Source organism: Planococcus citri, chromosome 3, assembly GCF_950023065.1.
Source record: "Planococcus citri chromosome 3, ihPlaCitr1.1, whole genome shotgun sequence".
Classification (NCBI taxonomy): Eukaryota; Metazoa; Arthropoda; class Insecta; order Hemiptera; family Pseudococcidae; genus Planococcus; species Planococcus citri.
In genome coordinates, this window is record NC_088679.1 from 67,587,653 (window position 1) to 67,609,145 (window position 21,493).

The 21,493-nt window shown below is 41.2% G+C and overlaps 1 protein-coding gene across 1 annotated transcript in view; it reads right to left on the reverse strand.

Moving 5' to 3' along the window:
- Window positions 1-2,211: 2,211 nt before the first annotated feature.
- LOC135838426 (protein bark beetle-like) overlaps window positions 2,212-21,493 on the reverse strand; it is a 69,364-nt gene continuing 50,082 nt past the window's right edge. Inside the window, exons 28-34 of the mRNA XM_065354061.1 lie at window positions 7,468-7,592; window positions 7,271-7,396; window positions 6,904-7,168; window positions 6,615-6,816; window positions 6,286-6,536; window positions 3,043-3,271; window positions 2,212-2,942 (exon numbers count right to left, since the gene is read on the reverse strand). Of these exons, the coding sequence (XP_065210133.1) occupies window positions 2,539-2,942; window positions 3,043-3,271; window positions 6,286-6,536; window positions 6,615-6,816; window positions 6,904-7,168; window positions 7,271-7,396; window positions 7,468-7,592 (1,602 nt within the window). The 3' untranslated portion in view covers window positions 2,212-2,538. The remainder of the gene's footprint in view (window positions 2,943-3,042; window positions 3,272-6,285; window positions 6,537-6,614; window positions 6,817-6,903; window positions 7,169-7,270; window positions 7,397-7,467; window positions 7,593-21,493) is intronic.

Genomic DNA, 21,493 nt, shown 5'->3' on the forward strand with positions numbered 1-21,493 from the left:
AATTTTAATTGATCGAGCTTTTTTCAACCTGAAAGTTCAACTTTGTAGAAAAAAAGCTTCATTTTGCAGGAAACTTTGAGCTTTTTGGCTGAACCAACACCAGAAACGGATTTTCTTGGTGTCAAAACCCCCCTATTCGTACAGTTCGTACAGCATAAAAAACTCTCTAAAGCTCACAAAATTGATTCAAAAGTTCAAGTATTAGGAGTATCGAACCTCCTAATACTCTATATTCTCCCAATGAAATTGGTCTCATTTACCACCTAATAATATTCTCGAAAATGATAAAAATTGGCAATTATGAATTTTTCAAAAATTGACCTTTTTAGCCGAATGAAAACGGAATAGAGTGTACGAATAGTCGACTATCACTAATTCAACATCGCTGATCACGTCAGGCTCGTTTATTTTAGTGGATCGAGCTTTTTTCTGCCTGAAAGTTCAACTTTTATGAAAAAAAGCTTCGTTTCACAGGAAACTTTGAGCTTTTTGGCAGAACCAATGCCAGAAACGGGCTCTCCGTACCCAAAAACCCCCACATTCGAACACTTCGTACAGCCTAAAAAGCTCTCCAAAGCTCGCAAAATTGATTCAAAAGTTCAAGTATTAGGAGTATCGAACCTCCTAATATCCTATATTCTCCTAATAAAATTGGTCTCATTTAGCATCAAATATACTCGAAAATGATGAAAATTGGCAAATATGAACTTTTTAAAAATTGAACTTTTTAGCCGAATGAAAGCTAAATAGAGTGTACGAATAGTCGATTACCACTAATTAAACGTCGCTGATCACGTCAATCTCATTAATTTTAATGCATCGAGCTTTTTTCTACCTGAAAGTTCAACTTTTATGAAAAAAAGCTTGATTTTGCAGGAAACTTTGAACTTTTTGGCAGAACTAACACCAGAAAAGGATTCTCTGAGTCTCAAAACCCCCCGATTCGTATAGTTCGTACAGCCTAAAACGCTCACTAAAGCTCACAAAATTGATTCAAAATTTCAAAATTTATGATGCAGCGCTTCAGGTGGTGAAAATAAGAAGCTCTTTTGTTATGCTGATTTTTCTATAGAAAAATGTATTTCCAACTTCACTATTTCTGTAAATACAAAAGAAGTTCCATCTTTTGCCGTCTGAAGCGCTGTATCACTTTTTCAAAATTTGTTCTCTCTTAAGCAGTTAGTTCATTTTTTTACAATACAGATAGCGCCACAGTCATATTTAAAAAATTGAGCTTTTTGCCTCAATGGAATGCCTATAGGGCGTACGATGAGTCGAATATTACTAATTAGGTATCGCTGATTACGATTAACTCGTTTATTTCATTCGATATTGCAATAATATTGGAAACAGATTCACTGTGTTGGAAAAGCCCTCCGATGGGAATTCGTACATCGTAAAAAGCTCTCTAAAGCTCACAAAATTTGGCTGATCTTCGATTTCTCATCTGAAATTGATTCATTTTGGTTACTCAAAGGTGAAATAATTTCAACTCGATTATAATAACGATTTTTATTTATCGAATTTTCGGACAAACGATAATTAAATCTAGAATGAAAAAATTGTTCACATCACAATATAAAATATAAAAATTACAACGAGGGCAGTGAGTGGTAAAAAAAAAATACAAGAATTTTCTATACTAAGGACGGAGTATTTACATAAAATAAATATAAAAAAATCAAGTCTTTTTTCTTAACATTTAAGTTGCAAATTTAAAAAAAAAAAACTTAAGTATACTTTCACGCCTTCGGACATATTTAAATAAAATATCACAATATATGAATAAATATAAACGAATACAATTTTTTTTCGCACTCGAAGAGAAAAAAAACGAAAATAGGCGACAGTAAGGATCTTATTTCGCGAAACACTCACTGTGGCAATATAAAAAAAAGTCGAACAGAAAAATAACACTAAATGAAACCGAAGTATAAATTTCTGTTTCTTAAACTCAACAAAAAAATCACGTTCCTGGACGGAAAAAATTTTTCAAGGAAATTTCGGACACAGCCGGGAGTTATTGTGCGATAACATTGATAAAATTATTCTTTGAGAGACACAATAAAACTTTCGCTAACTGCGCGCAAAAAAATAAAATTTCAACAGTAAACATGTCAAAAAAAATTTACAGAAAAGATCTACGATGAAACTTCAATATTGAAAAAAAAAACATTAATCATACAAAAAATATAAAAATCAAATCAGTGACCAATCCACTAAATTAAAATTTCTTCGGAGGGCATGGGCAGGGTACACAAAACAAACAAAACTTATAAAAATGCACTACGAAAACTTCTACTTAAAATACATACGTTCACATGGTAAAAAAAATTATACGATCTCAACTTCTCAAAATAATCGACCAAAGTAAATTAGTATTACACAAAATAGACTAATTAAAATCAGCGCTTCAAAAACTCAAATCAAATGAGATCGTCTATCAGAAAAGAAAAAAACATACAAAAAAAACGAATACCTAATATCACAATAGAACAAAAACCGAAACTAATCACCTAACTATGTAATTTCAACCAATCACATGGCCGTCTCCAAAGGCTGACTTTTCGACTTGACCGTAGCAGCAGAAAACACATCGTTCATTTGAGCGCTGTACTTGACATCTTGCGAAGGCATCATGTAATCGAAATTAGTCTCTAGTAACGTTTCGCTTTTAGATCTGGACGCGATGGACGGCTTCAGCACGTCGAAATTGGTTTCTAAAATGGTAGCCGAACTTTTAGGCCTTTCGTAGTACTCTTGGTATTCGTTATCACATTGGTAATCCTGCTTCGAGCTGATGGTACTGACGGTCGGATCTGTCGCTGCTGATATTCCTAAATTACTAGCCAATGGTAACGTTGAGCAGTTATTCATGTAGCTGCTGGAAGGCCATCTGTCGTCGTCGTCGTGCGACGCGAAACTAGAATTAGTTCGGTAACCTGAGGGGAAAAAATCCATTTTAATTAGGCACATCCTGGATACCTAAATAGGTACCTAATTGATGAAAATTGAGGTATAAAAATCAACACACAAACTTACCATGATTTTGGTACGAGAGATCGATGAAATTATTCTTATTTCTATCCGCTACGGTAGCGGCAGCAGCAGTGGCTAAGGCAGCTGCGTTAGGATTGTGAGCTTCGTATATATCGTAACTCTGAGTATCTTCTTCTAAGGACGAATTGAATTGAGATTTATCCATCGAGTCGACGCTGCCGTTCATCTTCTTGTACTCTGGTGCTCTGGTCAATGAAAGATTTGTCTGACCCTGTAAACAATAATGAGAAGAACAAATTAAATCATTCCGTCATAACCCAAAAAAATACTACACAATCGGAGGGAAAAAATCATTGAAACAGGAATAATTTGAACTGAACATAAAATGGAAAATTGAGCGCAGAAATCCACAAAAATGACACTGGAAACAGAAATGTAAAAAAAAAAAAAATGAACCAAAACCCCCAAAAATTAGAAACACTTTTAAGAATAAACTAAAACTGAAAACTAAAAAACGAACACGTGCAATCAAGCAAAACTGAAATGAAAACCCCAAAACATATTGAATACAGAAGAGCAAAAACTGAAACAAAAAAATGACTAAAAAATTAGAAATCCAAAAGGAAAACCCACAAAAATGAAATTAAAAAACCTAACAAAGTACGATTTTCCAAAAACAAGCACAAAATTAATTTCAGGAAAACAAAAACGAAAACGAAAAACGGAACCTAAAAAATGAAACTCCATAAAACCAAAAAAAAAAAAAAAAAATTAAAACTACACAGAAAAAGGAAACAAAATTGATTGATGATTTCACCAAAAATGAAGCAAAGAAGATTGAAAAAATAAAACTAAAAACAGATCTAAAAAACTAGAAAAATTGAAAATAAAATCGAAAATTTCAAACCTCAAAAACAAAATTATAAAACCAAACAAGAAAAAAAAACGAGAACCCTGAAATAATAGAAAATCCAAAAACCAAATGAAAGATTGGAAAAAAGAAAAATTAATTTTGAAAAAAAAAACTGTATCAAAGCTGAATGACAAACAAAAAAATTGAAATTGAAAATAGAAAAACCATAAGAAACAAAACACCAAAAGATTGGCAGAAAACAAGAAAAACAAATTCAAATCAAGAAAAACAAGAACTGAAAATAGAAATGGAATTTGAAAAATAGATCATCAAAAAATGAATAATACAAAATGGGAGACCCTGAAAATTTTTTTCTCAATTCAGACACTGTAAACAAACGTGAAAAATCAAAAATGAAAAACCAACATGACAAAAAAGAAACGAAATCAGTTGAATTCAGAAAAACAAAACCTTAAACTAAAAATGGAACCTGGAAAGGTAAAACCCAACAAAACTAAAAACGAATAAATAAAAAATATAGAAACCCAAAAATTAAATCATAAAAACCAAACGAATAAATGACAGAGAAAAAAAATACAAATTATGGAAAATTAAAAAACAAAAAATTAGAAACAGAAAACTAAAAACTTGGTTTAAAAAAAAATAATCAACTTGAAAAATTGAAACTAAAAATGGAACTGAAAAATCAAAAACTAAACTAAATTATTAAAAAAATACAGACACAGAATTTGTAAAATCAACACAAAAAAAGTGAAAGTAAACAAAATTAAAAACAAATACTTGATCAAAAATAGAAAACTTAAAAAAACGAAAAATCACAAAACTTAACAAAAAATGGCAGAGAGAAAAAATTGATCAAAAAAAAGGTAAAGCTTAACACAAGTAGGTAATGAAAAAATCAAAATGAAAAAATAAAACCAAAAACTTACTTAAAAAAATACATGAAAAACCAAATTCTTAAAATCAACATGACAATATCAAAAACAAAATAATAAAATATAAAAAACCCCTTAGCTGAGAATGAGACAAAAACGAAAAAACTGAAATGAATAAAAAAAAGAAAGGAAATGGGACATAAAAAAGTGAAACCAAACAAAACTAAAAACGAATAACCAAAAATAGAAAACACTAAAACATAAAAATGAAAAATCACAAAACTAAAAAAAATGGCAGAGAAAAAAATTGATCAAAAAAAAGGTAAAAAAGTGAAACCAAACAAAACTAAAAACGAATAACCAAAAATAGAAAATATAAAAATGAAAAATCACAAAACTAAACAAAAACGGCAGAGATAAAAAAAATGATCAAAAAAAATGTAAAAAAGTGAAACCAAAAAAAAGTAAAAACGAATAACCAAAAATAGAAAACTTGAAAATGAAAAATTACAAAACTAAACAACAATGACAGAGAAAAAAAATTGATAAAAAAAAAAGGTAAAACTTAACACAAGCAATGAAAAAATCAAACCAAAAACTTGGTTAAGAAAACTACATCAATTTTACATTAAAAAGACCTACAATTGAAAATGCAACAGAAAAACTAAAAATCAAAAATGGAAAAAACTGAGAACACAAAACTATAAAATGAAACTGAAAACTAGAATCAGAAGAGAAATTCAAAGATGAAAGAAATTGCAGAACCATAAGAAAATTAAAACACTGGTCAAATTAAGCCAAGAAAAACCAAAACCAAAACTAATACCACACAAATGAGAAACTAAAAACAAGAATCTAGGTAGGTAGGTAGTTAGTTATCTAAAAAAGATCAGCTCCACAACTATTACAACAAAAGGGGAAAGCCACAAATAGAACCCTAAAAGTGGTCTTGGATTCAAATAAAAATTACCTAGGTTGATCCAGATTCTCACATTTTTTTCAAAAAAGTCTGCACTGAATTTTTAAGAAAGAAAAAAAAACTTAAACCCTTCAACACTAGAAATGAAACAACATTTCTAGTTATTGAATATCTTCAAAAAAATGTTCATAAAAATTGAAGAACCCATTAAAACAAAAAGGCGTATGGAAAATTGAACACTAAAGTTTGAAATCCCAAAAGCAAAACCAAAAGTGAATTCATTCATGAAACTCCAGAAACAAAGCCAAAAATCAAATCAATAAAATGCTGTTTTCAGAATTGATGATTTTAAAGGAAAATTAAACTAACCAAGTTTTGCAAAATACAATTTTTTTTATTTAGCAAAAAACCTAAATGAAACCATAAATTATGACAGGTGACATAACAAAGTGTACTCTTTACCCCCCCCCCCCCGGGATAAACCACCTTGGTACAACTGGTTCTCAAAATCAAAACCAAATAAAAAAATCCCTTTACACAATATTGATGCAAATGGATAATTAGCTTGAAGTATAGAATACCCCAACAGTTTACTGGTATACAAGAATAACACTTACCGATAACGTTTTCCTCTTGTATGAAAAATCATTAAAAGCTGTTTGCGATGACGATATTGATCTCAACGAATTCAAAGACTGCCGAATGGAATTCCTCCTCTGCAATCTTTCCGTATGACGATGTTTCGACTTAGAATACCACAAAACAGCCACCAAAGATAGCAGCAAAAATGCCAACACAATCGAACTGAAGACTGCAATAGTGAGCACATCGTGTCTCCAACTCAGCACATTCAGTGTTACTTTAGGATCTGCAAATACAGAAAAATCTCAAATTAAAAGTCTGCAAAACATCAATATCAACACACATCTCATATTATACAACTTACCCATCTCACAAATGAACGCATGCAAATGCTGACAATCATCTTCTTCGATGGTATTGCGTACAAAAGCTGTACATGTATTGATTCTGTTCAAGTTCTGGACCCAAACCGCATCGAAAAACATGTATCTTTCTTCTTGGTGTTTCAGGAATTGATACAGAGTATGGTAGCTGACCATCACGTAAGGCATTGAAGCGTTTACAGACTGGAAAAAAAGTGTCACGTGTGAAAAATACATCAATACAAGATTCTCAGCAGAAGAAATGAATTCAGTATTTATCCAGTAACTTACCGAACAAAAGTCTCGAGCCTCGTAGAAAGTCATCGGAGCGCCAATATACATGTAACACGTGTCACCAACCAAATTCCAAGCCGGCGGGCATTTTACATCCAGAAGTGTATCGTTGGTCAAGTGGAATGGTAGGAAATCCACTTCTAGTAATCTGAAGTCATCTTGATGATCATGTATACGACCTCCAACAGCGTAGGTTTCATTAAATCCCCAATAATTGTACCGAGCATTGACTGGAGCCAAAGGAGTATTCCATACATCCAAACTACACATAAGAGATGGGAAAAAACACAAACACCATCAATATACTAAAGCAACAGCAAAATGATTAACAAAACCAAAATCATACCCTGCACTGGGTACTTACACTGTAGAATTCACTGTGATCATTTCAAAATCATTATCCGGGTTGGAGAATATATTATCGATATAACTCTGTCCAGCTGTTCCAGCCAAGACTGTACTTTTTGAATCTCGTTCCACCGCATAATTCCTACAAACAAATGTTGAATAAATGATAAGTTACGAAACAAAAAAGAAGAATTGAGTTGAGAAAAGTCTTACCAGTAAAAGCTGTTGTGAGAAGTTGTCTGCAGGGTTGGTTGACGAACTCGTTCAAATCCAGATATCTCCAAGATATGGCTTCCAATGTTACTTTGAATGTAATTCAGAGTGAAATTAGACATCACCTGGAAAAATTATGTTTGGGAAACATGTAATGACATATTGATGGATACAGAACGCAGCAAAAAATTCAACGATTGCCTTGGACAAAGAAGAAAAGGAAACATGATAAATCATAAGGGGCAGGTTGCAATTTGAAGAGGGGTGCCAAGAGTAGCGAGATCGTGACTCATTTACTCAAACTCGATTTGTGAAAAATTCACACTTTTGCAAAAAAAAAAAAAAAAAAACAATTTCAGCCTTTGAGCGCATTCTAAGCAAGTTCCCACGAGAACAGAGAGGTTTCATGAGCTGCGGCTTGCGGCATCGAATTCACCGTCCCAAAAAAACCACTAGATGCACTATTTTCAAATTCCAATTTGCAACTTTGGGTCGCTGATTTCGAATATGACCTTCATTTTCTTGGGAGATGCGCAAAAGTGGCATTTTTGGTACTTTTCATAGTGCAAAACCGCCCCACAGGCTTCCAATCAAACTGTAGCTGGCTACCGATGATCGCAATGAATTCCTCGACCCCGAAAACCCCCCCTGGAACCCACTCACGACTCATTTGCGGGAATTCGATTCTTGAAAAAATCACATTTTTGCCAAAAACTTTGAATTTCGTCTTTCCAGCGAATTCAAACCCAGTTTCCAGGAGAACGAAGCGGTTTCATGAGCTGCGGTTTGCGGCATTGAATTCGCCGTCCCAAAAAACCCCCGGGCCCAAATTTTCAGCTCGTTTGGGCGACATTTCCTCCAGTGGTTTTTTGGCCCCTTCTGCCCACCCCCTAGTGGGCAATGGTGGAATCAACAAGTATGGAGAAAAGTGAGCGATTTGTCCGCAACAAAGACGATTTGGGACTAATTTTGGGTCGCTGATTTCGAATATGACCTTCATTTTCTTGGGAGATGCGCAAAAGTGGCATTTTTGGTACTTTTCATAGTGCAAAACCGCCCCACAGGCTTCCAATCGAACTGCAGCAGGCCACCGATCATCGCAATGAATTCCTCGACCCCGAAAACCCCCTGGCAACCATTCTTGTCCTTGAAAAAATCACATTTTTGTCAAAAACTTGAAATTTCATCTTTCTGGCGACTTCAAACACAGTTTGCAGGAGAACAAAGCGGTTTCATGAGCTGCGGTTTGCGGCATTGAATTCGCCGTCCCAAAAAAACCCCAGGTACACCATTTTCAAATTCCAATTCGCAAACTCGCGCGGACCCTTCATTTCTGCACACTGCAAGGTAAAGACCTTCCAATTTGCAATTTTGAAGGGGCCGCGCGAACCTGGACCTTGCACGCAGGAAGCAACGGTTTTGGACTAATTTTGGGTCGCTGATTTCAAATATGACGTTCATTTTCACCGACGATGTGCATAAGTGGGATTTTTGGTACTTTTCATTGTGCAAAACCGCCCCACAGGCTTCCAATCAAACTGTAGCTGGCTACCGATGATCGCAATGAATTCCTCGACCCCGAAAACCCCCCTGGAACCCACTCACGACTCATTTGCGGGAATTCGATTCTTGAAAAAATCACATTTTTGCCAAAAACTTTGAATTTCGTCTTTCCAGCGAATTCAAACCCAGTTTCCAGGAGAACGAAGCGGTTTCATGAGCTGCGGTTTGCGGCATTGAATTCGCCGTCCCAAAAAACCCCCGGGCCCGAATTTTCAGCTCGTTTGGGCGACATTTCCTCCAGTGGTTTTTTGGCCCCTTCTGCCCACCCCCTAGTGGGCAATGGTGGAATCAACAAGTATGGAGAAAAGTGAGCGATTTGTCCGCAACAAAGACGATTTGGGACTAATTTTGGGTCGCTGATTTCGAATATGACCTTCATTTTCTTGGGAGATGCGCAAAAGTGGCATTTTTGGTACTTTTCATAGTGCAAAACTGCCCCACAGGCTTCCAATCAAACTGCAGCAGGCCACCGATCATCGCAATGAATTCCTCGACCCCGAAAACCCCCTGGCAACCATTCTTGTCCTTGAAAAAATCACATTTTTGTCAAAAACTTGAAATTTCATCTTTCTGGCGACTTCAAACACAGTTTGCAGGAGAACAAAGCGGTTTCATGAGCTGCGGTTTGCGGCATTGAATTCGCCGTCCCAAAAAACCCCCGGGCCCGAATTTTCAGCTCGTTTGGGCGACATTTCCTCCAGTGGTTTTTTGGCGCCTTCTGCCCACCCCCTAGTGGGCAATGGTGGAATCAACAAGTATGGAGAAAAGTGAGCGATTTGTCCGCAACAAAGACGATTTGGGACTAATTTTGGGTCGCTGATTTCGAATATGACCTTCATTTTCTTGGGAGATGCGCAAAAGTGGCATTTTTGGTACTTTTCATAGTGCAAAACTGCCCCACAGGCTTCCAATCAAACTGCAGCAGGCCACCGATCATCGCAATGAATTCCTCGACCCCGAAAACCCCCTGGCAACCATTCTTGTCCTTGAAAAAATCACATTTTTGTCAAAAACTTGAAATTTCATCTTTCTGGCGACTTCAAACACAGTTTGCAGGAGAACAAAGCGGTTTCATGAGCTGCGGTTTGCGGCATTGAATTCGCCGTCCCAAAAAAACCCCAGGTACACCATTTTCAAATTCCAATTCGCAAACTCGCGCGGACCCTTCATTTCTGCACACTGCAAGGTAAAGACCTTCCAATTTGCAATTTTGAAGGGGCCGCGCGAACCTGGACCTTGCACGCAGGAAGCAACGGTTTTGGACTAATTTTGGGTCGCTGATTTCAAATATGACGTTCATTTTCACCGACGATGTGCATAAGTGGGATTTTTGGTACTTTTCATTGTGCAAAACCGCCCCACAGGCTTCCAATCAAACTGTAGCTGGCTACCGATGATCGCAATGAATTCCTCGACCCCGAAAACCCCCCTGGAACCCACTCACGACTCATTTGCGGGAATTCGATTCTTGAAAAAATCACATTTTTGCCAAAAACTTTGAATTTCGTCTTTCCAGCGAATTCAAACCCAGTTTCCAGGAGAACGAAGCGGTTTCATGAGCTGCGGTTTGCGGCATTGAATTCGCCGTCCCAAAAAACCCCCGGGCCCGAATTTTCAGCTCGTTTGGGCGACATTTCCTCCAGTGGTTTTTTGGCCCCTTCTGCCCACCCCCTAGTGGGCAATGGTGGAATCAACAAGTATGGAGAAAAGTGAGCGATTTGTCCGCAACAAAGACGATTTGGGACTAATTTTGGGTCGCTGATTTCGAATATGACCTTCATTTTCTTGGGAGATGCGCAAAAGTGGCATTTTTGGTACTTTTCATAGTGCAAAACTGCCCCACAGGCTTCCAATCAAACTGCAGCAGGCCACCGATCATCGCAATGAATTCCTCGACCCCGAAAACCCCCTGGCAACCATTCTTGTCCTTGAAAAAATCACATTTTTGTCAAAAACTTGAAATTTCATCTTTCTGGCGACTTCAAACACAGTTTGCAGGAGAACAAAGCGGTTTCATGAGCTGCGGTTTGCGGCATTGAATTCGCCGTCCCAAAAAACCCCCGGGCCCGAATTTTCAGCTCGTTTGGGCGACATTTCCTCCAGTGGTTTTTTGGCGCCTTCTGCCCACCCCCTAGTGGGCAATGGTGGAATCAACAAGTATGGAGAAAAGTGAGCGATTTGTCCGCAACAAAGACGATTTGGGACTAATTTTGGGTCGCTGATTTCGAATATGACCTTCATTTTCTTGGGAGATGCGCAAAAGTGGCATTTTTGGTACTTTTCATAGTGCAAAACCGCCCCACAGGCTTCCAATCGAACTGCAGCAGGCCACCGATCATCGCAATGAATTCCTCGACCCCGAAAACCCCCCTGGAACCCACTCACGACTCATTTGCGGGAATTCGATTCTTGAAAAAATCACATTTTTGCCAAAAACTTTGAATTTCGTCTTTCCAGCGAATTCAAACCCAGTTTCCAGGAGAACGAAGCGGTTTCATGAGCTGCGGTTTGCGGCATTGAATTCGCCGTCCCAAAAAACCCCAAGGTACACCATTTTCAAATTCCAATTCGCAAACTCGCGCGGACCCTTCATTTCTGCACACTGCAAGGTAAAGACCTTCCAATTTGCAATTTCGAAGGGGCCGCGCGAACCTGGACCTATCACGCAGGAAGCAACGGTTATGGACTAATTTTGGGTCGCTGATTTCAAATATGATGTTCATTTTCACCGACGATGTGCATAAGTGGGATTTTTGGTACTTTTCATTGTGCAAAACCGCCCCACAGGCTTCCAATCAAACTGTAGCTGGCTACCGATGATCGCAATGAATTCCTCGACCCCGAAAACCCCCCCTGGAACCCACTCACGACTCATTTGCGGGAATTCGATTCTTGAAAAAATCACATTTTTGCCAAAAACTTTGAATTTCGTCTTTCCAGCGAATTCAAACCCAGTTTCCAGGAGAACGAAGCGGTTTCATGAGCTGCGGTTTGCGGCATTGAATTCGCCGTCCCAAAAAACCCCCAGGTACACCATTTTCAAATTCCAATTCGCAAACTCGCGCGGACCCTTCATTTCTGCACACTGCAAGGTAAAGACCTTCCAATTTGCAATTTCGAAGGGGCCGCGCGAACCTGGACCTTGCACGCAGGAAGCAACGGTTTTGGACTAATTTTGGGTCGCTGATTTCAAATATGACGTTCATTTTCACCGACGATGTGCATAAGTGGGATTTTTGGTACTTTTCATTGTGCAAAACCGCCCCACAGGCTTCCAATCAAACTGTAGCTGGCTACCGATGATCGCAATGAATTCCTCGACCCCGAAAACCCCCCCTGGAACCCACTCACGACTCATTTGCGGGAATTCGATTCTTGAAAAAATCACATTTTTGCCAAAAACTTTGAATTTCGTCTTTCCAGCGAATTCAAACCCAGTTTCCAGGAGAACGAAGAGGTTTCATGAGCTGCGGTTTGCGGCATTGAATTCGCCGTCCCAAAAAACCCCCGGGCCCAAATTTTCAGCTCGTTTGGGCGACATTTCCTCCAGTGGTTTTTTGGCCCCTTCTGCCCACCCCCTAGTGGGCAATGGTGGAATCAACAAGTATGGAGAAAAGTGAGCGATTTGTCCGCAACAAAGACGATTTGGGACTAATTTTGGGTCGCTGATTTCGAATATGACCTTCATTTTCTTGGGAGATGCGCAAAAGTGGCATTTTTGGTACTTTTCATAGTGCAAAACCGCCCCACAGGCTTCCAATCGAACTGCAGCAGGCCACCGATCATCGCAATGAATTCCTCGACCCCGAAAACCCCCTGGAAACCATTCTTGTCCTTGAAAAAATCACATTTTTGTCAAAAAACTTGAAATTTCATCTTACTGGCGACTTCAAACACAGTTTGCAGGAAAACAAAGCGGTTTCAAGAGCTGCGGTTTGCGGCATTGAATTCGCCGTCCCAAAAAACCCCCAGGTACACCATTTTCAAATTCCAATTCGCAAACTCGCGCGGACCCTTCATTTCTGCACACTGCAAGGTAAAGACCTTCCAATTTGCAATTTCGAAGGGGCCGCGCGAACCTGGACCTTGCACGCAGGAAGCAACGGTTTTGGACTAATTTTGAGTCGCTGATTTCAAATATGACGTTCATATTCACCGACGATGTGCATAAGTGGGATTTTTGGTACTTTTCATTGTGCAAAACCGCCCCACAGGCTTCCAATCAAACTGTAGCTGGCTACCGATGATCGCAATGAATTCCTCGACCCCGAAAACCCCCCCTGGAACCCACTCACGACTCATTTGCGGGAATTCGATTCTTGAAAAAATCACATTTTTGCCAAAAACTTTGAATTTCGTCTTTCCAGCGAATTCAAACCCAGTTTCCAGGAGAACGAAGAGGTTTCATGAGCTGCGGTTTGCGGCATTGAATTCGCCGTCCCAAAAAACCCCCGGGCCCAAATTTTCAGCTCGTTTGGGCGACATTTCCTCCAGTGGTTTTTTGGCCCCTTCTGCCCACCCCCTAGTGGGCAATGGTGGAATCAACAAGTATGGAGAAAAGTGAGCGATTTGTCCGCAACAAAGACGATTTGGGACTAATTTTGGGTCGCTGATTTCGAATATGACCTTCATTTTCTTGGGAGATGCGCAAAAGTGGCATTTTTGGTACTTTTCATTGTGCAAAACCGCCCCACAGGCTTCCAATCAAACTGTAGCTGGCTACCGATGATCGCAATGAATTCCTCGACCCCGAAAACCCCCCCTGGAACCCACTCACGACTCATTTGCGGGAATTCGATTCTTGAAAAAATCACATTTTTGCCAAAAACTTTGAATTTCGTCTTTCCAGCGAATTCAAACCCAGTTTCCAGGAGAACGAAGAGGTTTCATGAGCTGCGATTTGCGGCATTGAATTCGCCGTCCCAAAAAACCCCCGGGCCCAAATTTTCAGCTCGTTTGGGCGACATTTTCTCCAGTGGTTTTTTGGCCCCTTCTGCCCACCCCCTAGTGGGCAATGGTGGAATCAACAAGTATGGAGAAGAGTGAGCGATTTGTCCGCAACAAAGACGATTTGGGACTAATTTTGGGTCGCTGATTTCGAATATGACCTTCATTTTCTTGGGAGATGCGCAAAAGTGGGATTTTTGGTACTTTTCATTGTGCAAAACCGCCCCACAGGCTTCCAATCGAACTGCAGCAGGCCACCGATCATCGCAATGAATTCCTCGACCCCGAAAACCCCCTGGAAACCATTCTTGTCCTTGAAAAAATCACATTTTTGTCAAAAAATTTGAAATTTCATCTTTCTGGCGACTTCAAACACAGTTTGCAGGAGAACAAAGCGGTTTCAAGAGCTGCGGTTTGCGGCATTGAATTCGCCGTCCCAAAAAACCCCACACGTACACCATTTTCAAATTCCAATTCGCAAACTCGCGCGGACCCTTCATTTCTGCACACTGCAAGGTAAAGACCTTCCAATTCGCAATTTCGAAGGGGCCGCGCGAACCTGGACCTTGCACGCAGGAAGCAACGGTTTTGGACTAATTTTGGGTCGCTGATTTCAAATATGACGTTCATTTTCACCGACGATGTGCATAAGTGGGATTTTTGGTACTTTTCATTGTGCAAAACCGCCCCACAGGCTTCCAATCGAACTGCAGCAGGCCACCGATCATCGCAATGAATTCCTCGACCCCGAAAACCCCCTGGAAACCATTCTTGTCCTTGAAAAAATCACATTTTTGTCAAAAAATTTGAAATTTCATCTTTCTGCCGAATTCAAACACAGTTTGCAGGAGAACAAAGCGGTTTCAAGAGCTGCGGTTTGCGGCATTGAATTCGCCGTCCCAAAAAACCCCCAGGTACACCATTTTCAAATTCCAATTCGCAAACTCGCGCGGACCCTTCATTTCTGCACACTGCAAGGTAAAGACCTTCCAATTTGCAATTTCGAAGGGGCCGCGCGAACCTGGACCTTGCACGCAGGAAGCAACGGTTTTGGACTGATTTTGGGTCGCTGATTTCAAATATGACGTACATTTTCACCGACGATGTGCATAAGTGGGATTTTTGGTACTTTTCATTGTGCGAAACCGCCCCACAGGCTTCCAATCAAACTGTAGCTGGCTACCGATGATCGCAATGAATTCCTCGACCCCGAAAACCCCCCTGGAACCCACTCACGACTCATTTGCGGGAATTCGATACTTGAAAAAATCACATTTTTGCCAAAAACTTTGAATTTTGTCTTTCCAGCGAATTCAAACCCAGTTTCCAGGAGAACGAAGAGGTTTCATGAGCTGCGGTTTGCGGCATTGAATTCGCCGTCCCAAAAAACCCCCGGGCCCAAATTTTCAGCTCGTTTGGGCGACATTTCCTCCAGTGGTTTTTTGGCCCCTTCTGCCCACCCCCTAGTGGGCAATGGTGGAATCAACAAGTATGGAGAAAAGTGAGCGATTTGTCCGCAACAAAGACGATTTGGGACTAATTTTGGGTCGCTGATTTCGAATATGACCTTCATTTTCTTGGGAGATGCGCAAAAGTGGCATTTTTGGTACTTTTCATAGTGCAAAACCGCCCCACAGGCTTCCAATCGAACTGCAGCAGGCCACCGATCATCGCAATGAATTCCTCGACCCCGAAAACCCCCTGGAAACCATTCTTGTCCTTGAAAAAATCACATTTTTGTCAAAAAATTTGAAATTTCATCTTTCTGGCGACTTCAAACACAGTTTGCAGGAGAACAAAGCGGTTTCAAGAGCTGCGGTTTGCGGCATTGAATTCGCCGTCCCAAAAAACCCCCAGGTACACCATTTTCAAATTCCAATTCGCAAACTCGCGCGGACCCTTCATTTCTGCACACTGCAAGGTAAAGACCTTCCAATTTGCAATTTCGAAGGGGCCGCGCGAACCTGGACCTTGCACGCAGGAAGCAACGGTTTTGGACTAATTTTGTGTCGCTGATTTCAAATATGACGTTCATTTTCACCGACGATGTGCATAAGTGGGATTTTTGGTACTTTTCATTGTGCAAAACCGCCCCACAGGCTTCCAATCAAACTGTAGCTGGCTACCGATGATCGCAATGAATTCCTCGACCCCGAAAACCCCCCCTGGAACCCACTCACGACTCATTTGCGGGAATTCGATTCTTGAAAAAATCACATTTTTGCCAAAAACTTTGAATTTCGTCTTTCCAGCGAATTCAAACCCAGTTTCCAGGAGAACGAGGAGGTTTCATGAGCTGCGGTTTGCGGCATTGAATTCGCCGTCCCAAAAAACCCCCGGGCCCAAATTTTCAGCTCGTTTGGGCGACATTTCCTCCAGTGGTTTTTTGGCCCCTTCTGCCCACCCCCTAGTGGGCAATGGTGGAATCAACAAGTATGGAGAAAAGTGGGCGATTTGTCCGCAACAAAGACGTTTTGGGACTAATTTTGGGTCGCTGATTTCGAATATGACCTTCATTTTCTTGGGAGATGCGCAAAAGTGGGATTTTTGGTACTTTTCATTGTGCAAAACCGCCCCACAGGCTTCCAATCGAACTGCAGCAGGCCACCGATCATCGCAATGAATTCCTCGACCCCGAAAACCCCCTGGAAACCATTCTTGTCCTTGAAAAAATCACATTTTTGTCAAAAAATTTGAAATTTCATCTTTCTGGCGACTTCAAACACAGTTTGCAGGAGAACAAAGCGGTTTCAAGAGCTGCGGTTTGCGGCATTGAATTCGCCGTCCCAAAAAACCCCCAGGTACACCATTTTCAAATTCCAATTCGCAAACTCGCGCGGACCCTTCATTTCTGCACACTGCAAGGTAAAGACCTTCCAATTTGCAATTTCGAAGGGGCCGCGCGAACCTGGACCTTGCACGCAGGAAGCAACGGTTTTGGACTAATTTTGGGTCGCTGATTTCAAATATGACGTTCATTTTCACCGACGATGTGCATAAGTGGCATTTTTGGTACTTTTCATAGTGCAAAACCAGGGATGGAAGAGCCGGGAGCGAGCCGGAGCCAGAGTCTGAAAGAGCCGGATTTTTTGAGGAGCTAGAGCCAGAGCCAAGAGCCAAGTAAATGAAAGTGCAGAAAAATATCAAGAGCTCTCTTGCAAAAGAGCTCCTTATTTTACTCAAGAGAGCCATCAACATAAGGAGTCTTTAACCTGGAAAGAGCCAGAGCCGAGTGGGAGCCCACAAAATTTTTCAGGCTCTTTGGCTCCCTAAAAGTAGAAAAAAAAGTGGAAAAATGCGCACAATTTTATTGAAAATTCAACTTTCAACTCACATTTGTGAAGAAAATGAATAATTTCTACGTTTGTTATCTCATTGAGAAATAAAATGAAAATAAATGCAGTATATTTTCATTTTTTTCATCATTTTTCACGAATTTTAAGTTCTAATTTAAAGAGCCAAGAGCCAGAGCAGGAGCTGCAGTGGGAGCCAAGAAATTGGAAGAGGGAGCTGAGAGTCAAAGAGCGGAGTTGGAAAGAATTGAGGAGCGAGCAAGGAGCCAAAGAGCACATGTAAAGAAAAAGAGTGAAGAGCCAAGAGCGAGCCAGAGCTAAAACTTAATGGGGAGCTGAGCCAGAGCCAAGAGCGGGAGCCCTGAATTCAAGGCTCTTCCATCCCTGTGCAAAACCGCCCCACAGGCTTCCAATCGAACTGCAGCAGGCCACCGATCATCGCAATGAATTCCTCGACCCCGAAAACCCCCTGGAAACCATTCTTGTCCTTGAAAAAATCACATTTTTGTCAAAAAATTTGAAATTTCATCTTTCTGCCGAATTCAAACACAGTTTGCAGGAGAACAAAGCGGTTTCAAGAGCTGCGGTTTGCGGCATTGAATTCGCCGTCCCAAAAAACCCCCAGGTACACCATTTTCAAATTCCAATTCGCAAACTCGCGCGGACCCTTCATTTCTGCACACTGCAAGGTAAAGACCTTCCAATTTGCAATTTCGAAGGGGCCGCGCGAACCTGGACCTTGCACGCAGGAAGCAACGGTTTTGGACTGATTTTGGGTCGCTGATTTCAAATATGACGTACATTTTCACCGACGATGTGCATAAGTGGGATTTTTGGTACTTTTCATTGTGCGAAACCGCCCCACAGGCTTCCAATCAAACTGTAGCTGGCTACCGATGATCGCAATGAATTCCTCGACCCCGAAAACCCCCCTGGAACCCACTCACGACTCATTTGCGGGAATTCGATACTTGAAAAAATCACATTTTTGCCAAAAACTTTGAATTTTGTCTTTCCAGCGAATTCAAACCCAGTTTCCAGGAGAACGAAGAGGTTTCATGAGCTGCGGTTTGCGGCATTGAATTCGCCGTCCCAAAAAACCCCCGGGCCCAAATTTTCAGCTCGTTTGGGCGACATTTCCTCCAGTGGTTTTTTGGCCCCTTCTGCCCACCCCCTAGTGGGCAATGGTGGAATCAACAAGTATGGAGAAAAGTGAGCGATTTGTCCGCAACAAAGACGATTTGGGACTAATTTTGGGTCGCTGATTTCGAATATGACCTTCATTTTCTTGGGAGATGCGCAAAAGTGGCATTTTTGGTACTTTTCATAGTGCAAAACCGCCCCACAGGCTTCCAATCGAACTGCAGCAGGCCACCGATCATCGCAATGAATTCCTCGACCCCGAAAACCCCCTGGAAACCATTCTTGTCCTTGAAAAAATCACATTTTTGTCAAAAAATTTGAAATTTCATCTTTCTGGCGACTTCAAACACAGTTTGCAGGAGAACAAAGCGGTTTCAAGAGCTGCGGTTTGCGGCATTGAATTCGCCGTCCCAAAAAACCCCCAGGTACACCATTTTCAAATTCCAATTCGCAAACTCGCGCGGACCCTTCATTTCTGCACACTGCAAGGTAAAGACCTTCCAATTTGCAATTTCGAAGGGGCCGCGCGAACCTGGACCTTGCACGCAGGAAGCAACGGTTTTGGACTAATTTTGTGTCGCTGATTTCAAATATGACGTTCATTTTCACCGACGATGTGCATAAGTGGGATTTTTGGTACTTTTCATTGTGCAAAACCGCCCCACAGGCTTCCAATCAAACTGTAGCTGGCTACCGATGATCGCAATGAATTCCTCGACCCCGAAAACCCCCCCTGGAACCCACTCACGACTCATTTGCGGGAATTCGATTCTTGAAAAAATCACATTTTTGCCAAAAACTTTGAATTTCGTCTTTCCAGCGAATTCAAACCCAGTTTCCAGGAGAACGAAGAGGTTTCATGAGCTGCGATTTGCGGCATTGAATTCGCCGTCCCAAAAAACCCCCGGGCCCAAATTTTCAGCTCGTTTGGGCGACATTTTCTCCAGTGGTTTTTTGGCCCCTTCTGCCCACCCGCTAGTGGGCAATGGTGGAATCAACAAGTATGGAGAAAAGTGAGCGATTTGTCCGCAACAAAGACGATTCGGGACTAATTTTGGGTCGCTGATTTCGAATATGACCTTCATTTTCTTGGGAGATGCGCAAAAGTGGCATTTTTGGTACTTTTCATAGTGCGAAACCGCCCCACAGGCTTCCAATCGAACTGCAGCAGGCCACCGATCATCGCAATGAATTCCTCGACCCCGAAAACCCCCTGGAAACCATTCTTGTCCTTGAAAAAATCACATTTTTGTCAAAAAATTTGAAATTTCATCTTTCTGGCGACTTCAAACACAGTTTGCAGGAGAACAAAGCGGTTTCAAGAGCTGCGGTTTGCGGCATTGAATTCGCCGTCCCAAAAAACCCCCAGGTACACCATTTTCAAATTCCAATTCGCAAACTCGCGCGGACCCTTCGTTTCTGCACACTGCAAGGTAAAGACCTTCCAATTCGCAATTTCGAAGGGGCCGCGCGAACCTGGACCTTGCACGCAGGAAGCAACGGTTTTGGACTAATTTTGGGTCGCTGATTTCAAATATGACGTTCATTTTCACCGACGATGTGCATAAGTGGGATTTTTGGTACTTTTCATTGTGCAAAACCGCCCCACAGGCTTCCAATCGAACTGCAGCAGGCCACCGATCATCGCAATGAATTCCTCGACCCCGAAAACCCCCTGGAAACCATTCTTGTCCTTGAAAAAATCACATTTTTGTCAAAAAATTTGAAATTTCATCTTTCTGGCGAATTCAAACACAGTTTGCAGGAGAACAAAGCGGTTTCAAGAGCTGCGGTTTGCGGCATTGAATTCGCCGTCCCAAAAAACCCCCAGGTACACCATTTTCAAATTCCAATTCGCAAACTCGCGCGGACCCTTCATTTCTGCACACTGCAAGGTAAAGACCTTCCAATTTGCAATTTCGAAGGGGCCGCGCGAACCTGGACCTTGCACGCAGGAAGCAACGGTTTTGGACTGATTTTGGGTCGCTGATTTCAAATATGACGTTCATTTTCACCGACGATGTGCATAAGTGGGATTTTTGGTACTTTTCATTGTGCGAAACCGCCCCACAGGCTTCCAATCAAACTGTAGCTGGCTACCGATGATCGCAATGAATTCCTCGACCCCGAAAACCCCCCTGGAACCCACTCACGACTCATTTGCGGGAATTCGATACTTGAAAAAATCACATTTTTGCCAAAAACTTTGAATTTTGTCTTTCCAGCGAATTCAAACCCAGTTTCCAGGAGAACGAAGAGGTTTCATGAGCTGCGGTTTGCGGCATTGAATTCGCCGTCCCAAAAAACCCCCGGGCCCAAATTTTCAGCTCGTTTGGGCGACATTTCCTCCAGTGGTTTTTTGGCCCCTTCTGCCCACCCCCTAGTGGGCAATGGTGGAATCAACAAGTATGGAGAAAAGTGAGCGATTTGTCCGCAACAAAGACGATTTGGGACTAATTTTGGGTCGCTGATTTCGAATATGACCTTCATTTTCTTGGGAGATGCGCAAATGTGGCATTTTTGGTACTTTTCATAGTGCAAAACCGCCCCACAGGCTTCCAATCGAACTGCAGCAGGCCACCGATCATCGCAATGAATTCCTCGACCCCGAAAACCCCCTGGAAACCATTCTTGTCCTTGAAAAAATCACATTTTTGTCAAAAAATTTGAAATTTCATCTTTCTGGCGACTTCAAACACAGTTTGCAGGAGAACAAAGCGGTTTCAAGAGCTGCGGTTTGCGGCATTGAATTCGCCGTCCCAAAAAACCCCCAGGTACACCATTTTCAAATTCCAATTCGCAAACTCGCGCGGACCCTTCATTTCTGCACACTGCAAGGTAAAGACCTTCCAATTTGCAATTTCGAAGGGGCCGCGCGAACCTGGACCTTGCACGCAGGAAGCAACGGTTTTGGACTAATTTTGTGTCGCTGATTTCAAATATGACGTTCATTTTCACCGACGATGTGCATAAGTGGGATTTTTGGTACTTTTCATTGTGCAAAACCGCCCCACAGGCTTCCAATCAAACTGTAGCTGGCTACCGATGATCGCAATGAATTCCTCGACCCCGAAAACCCC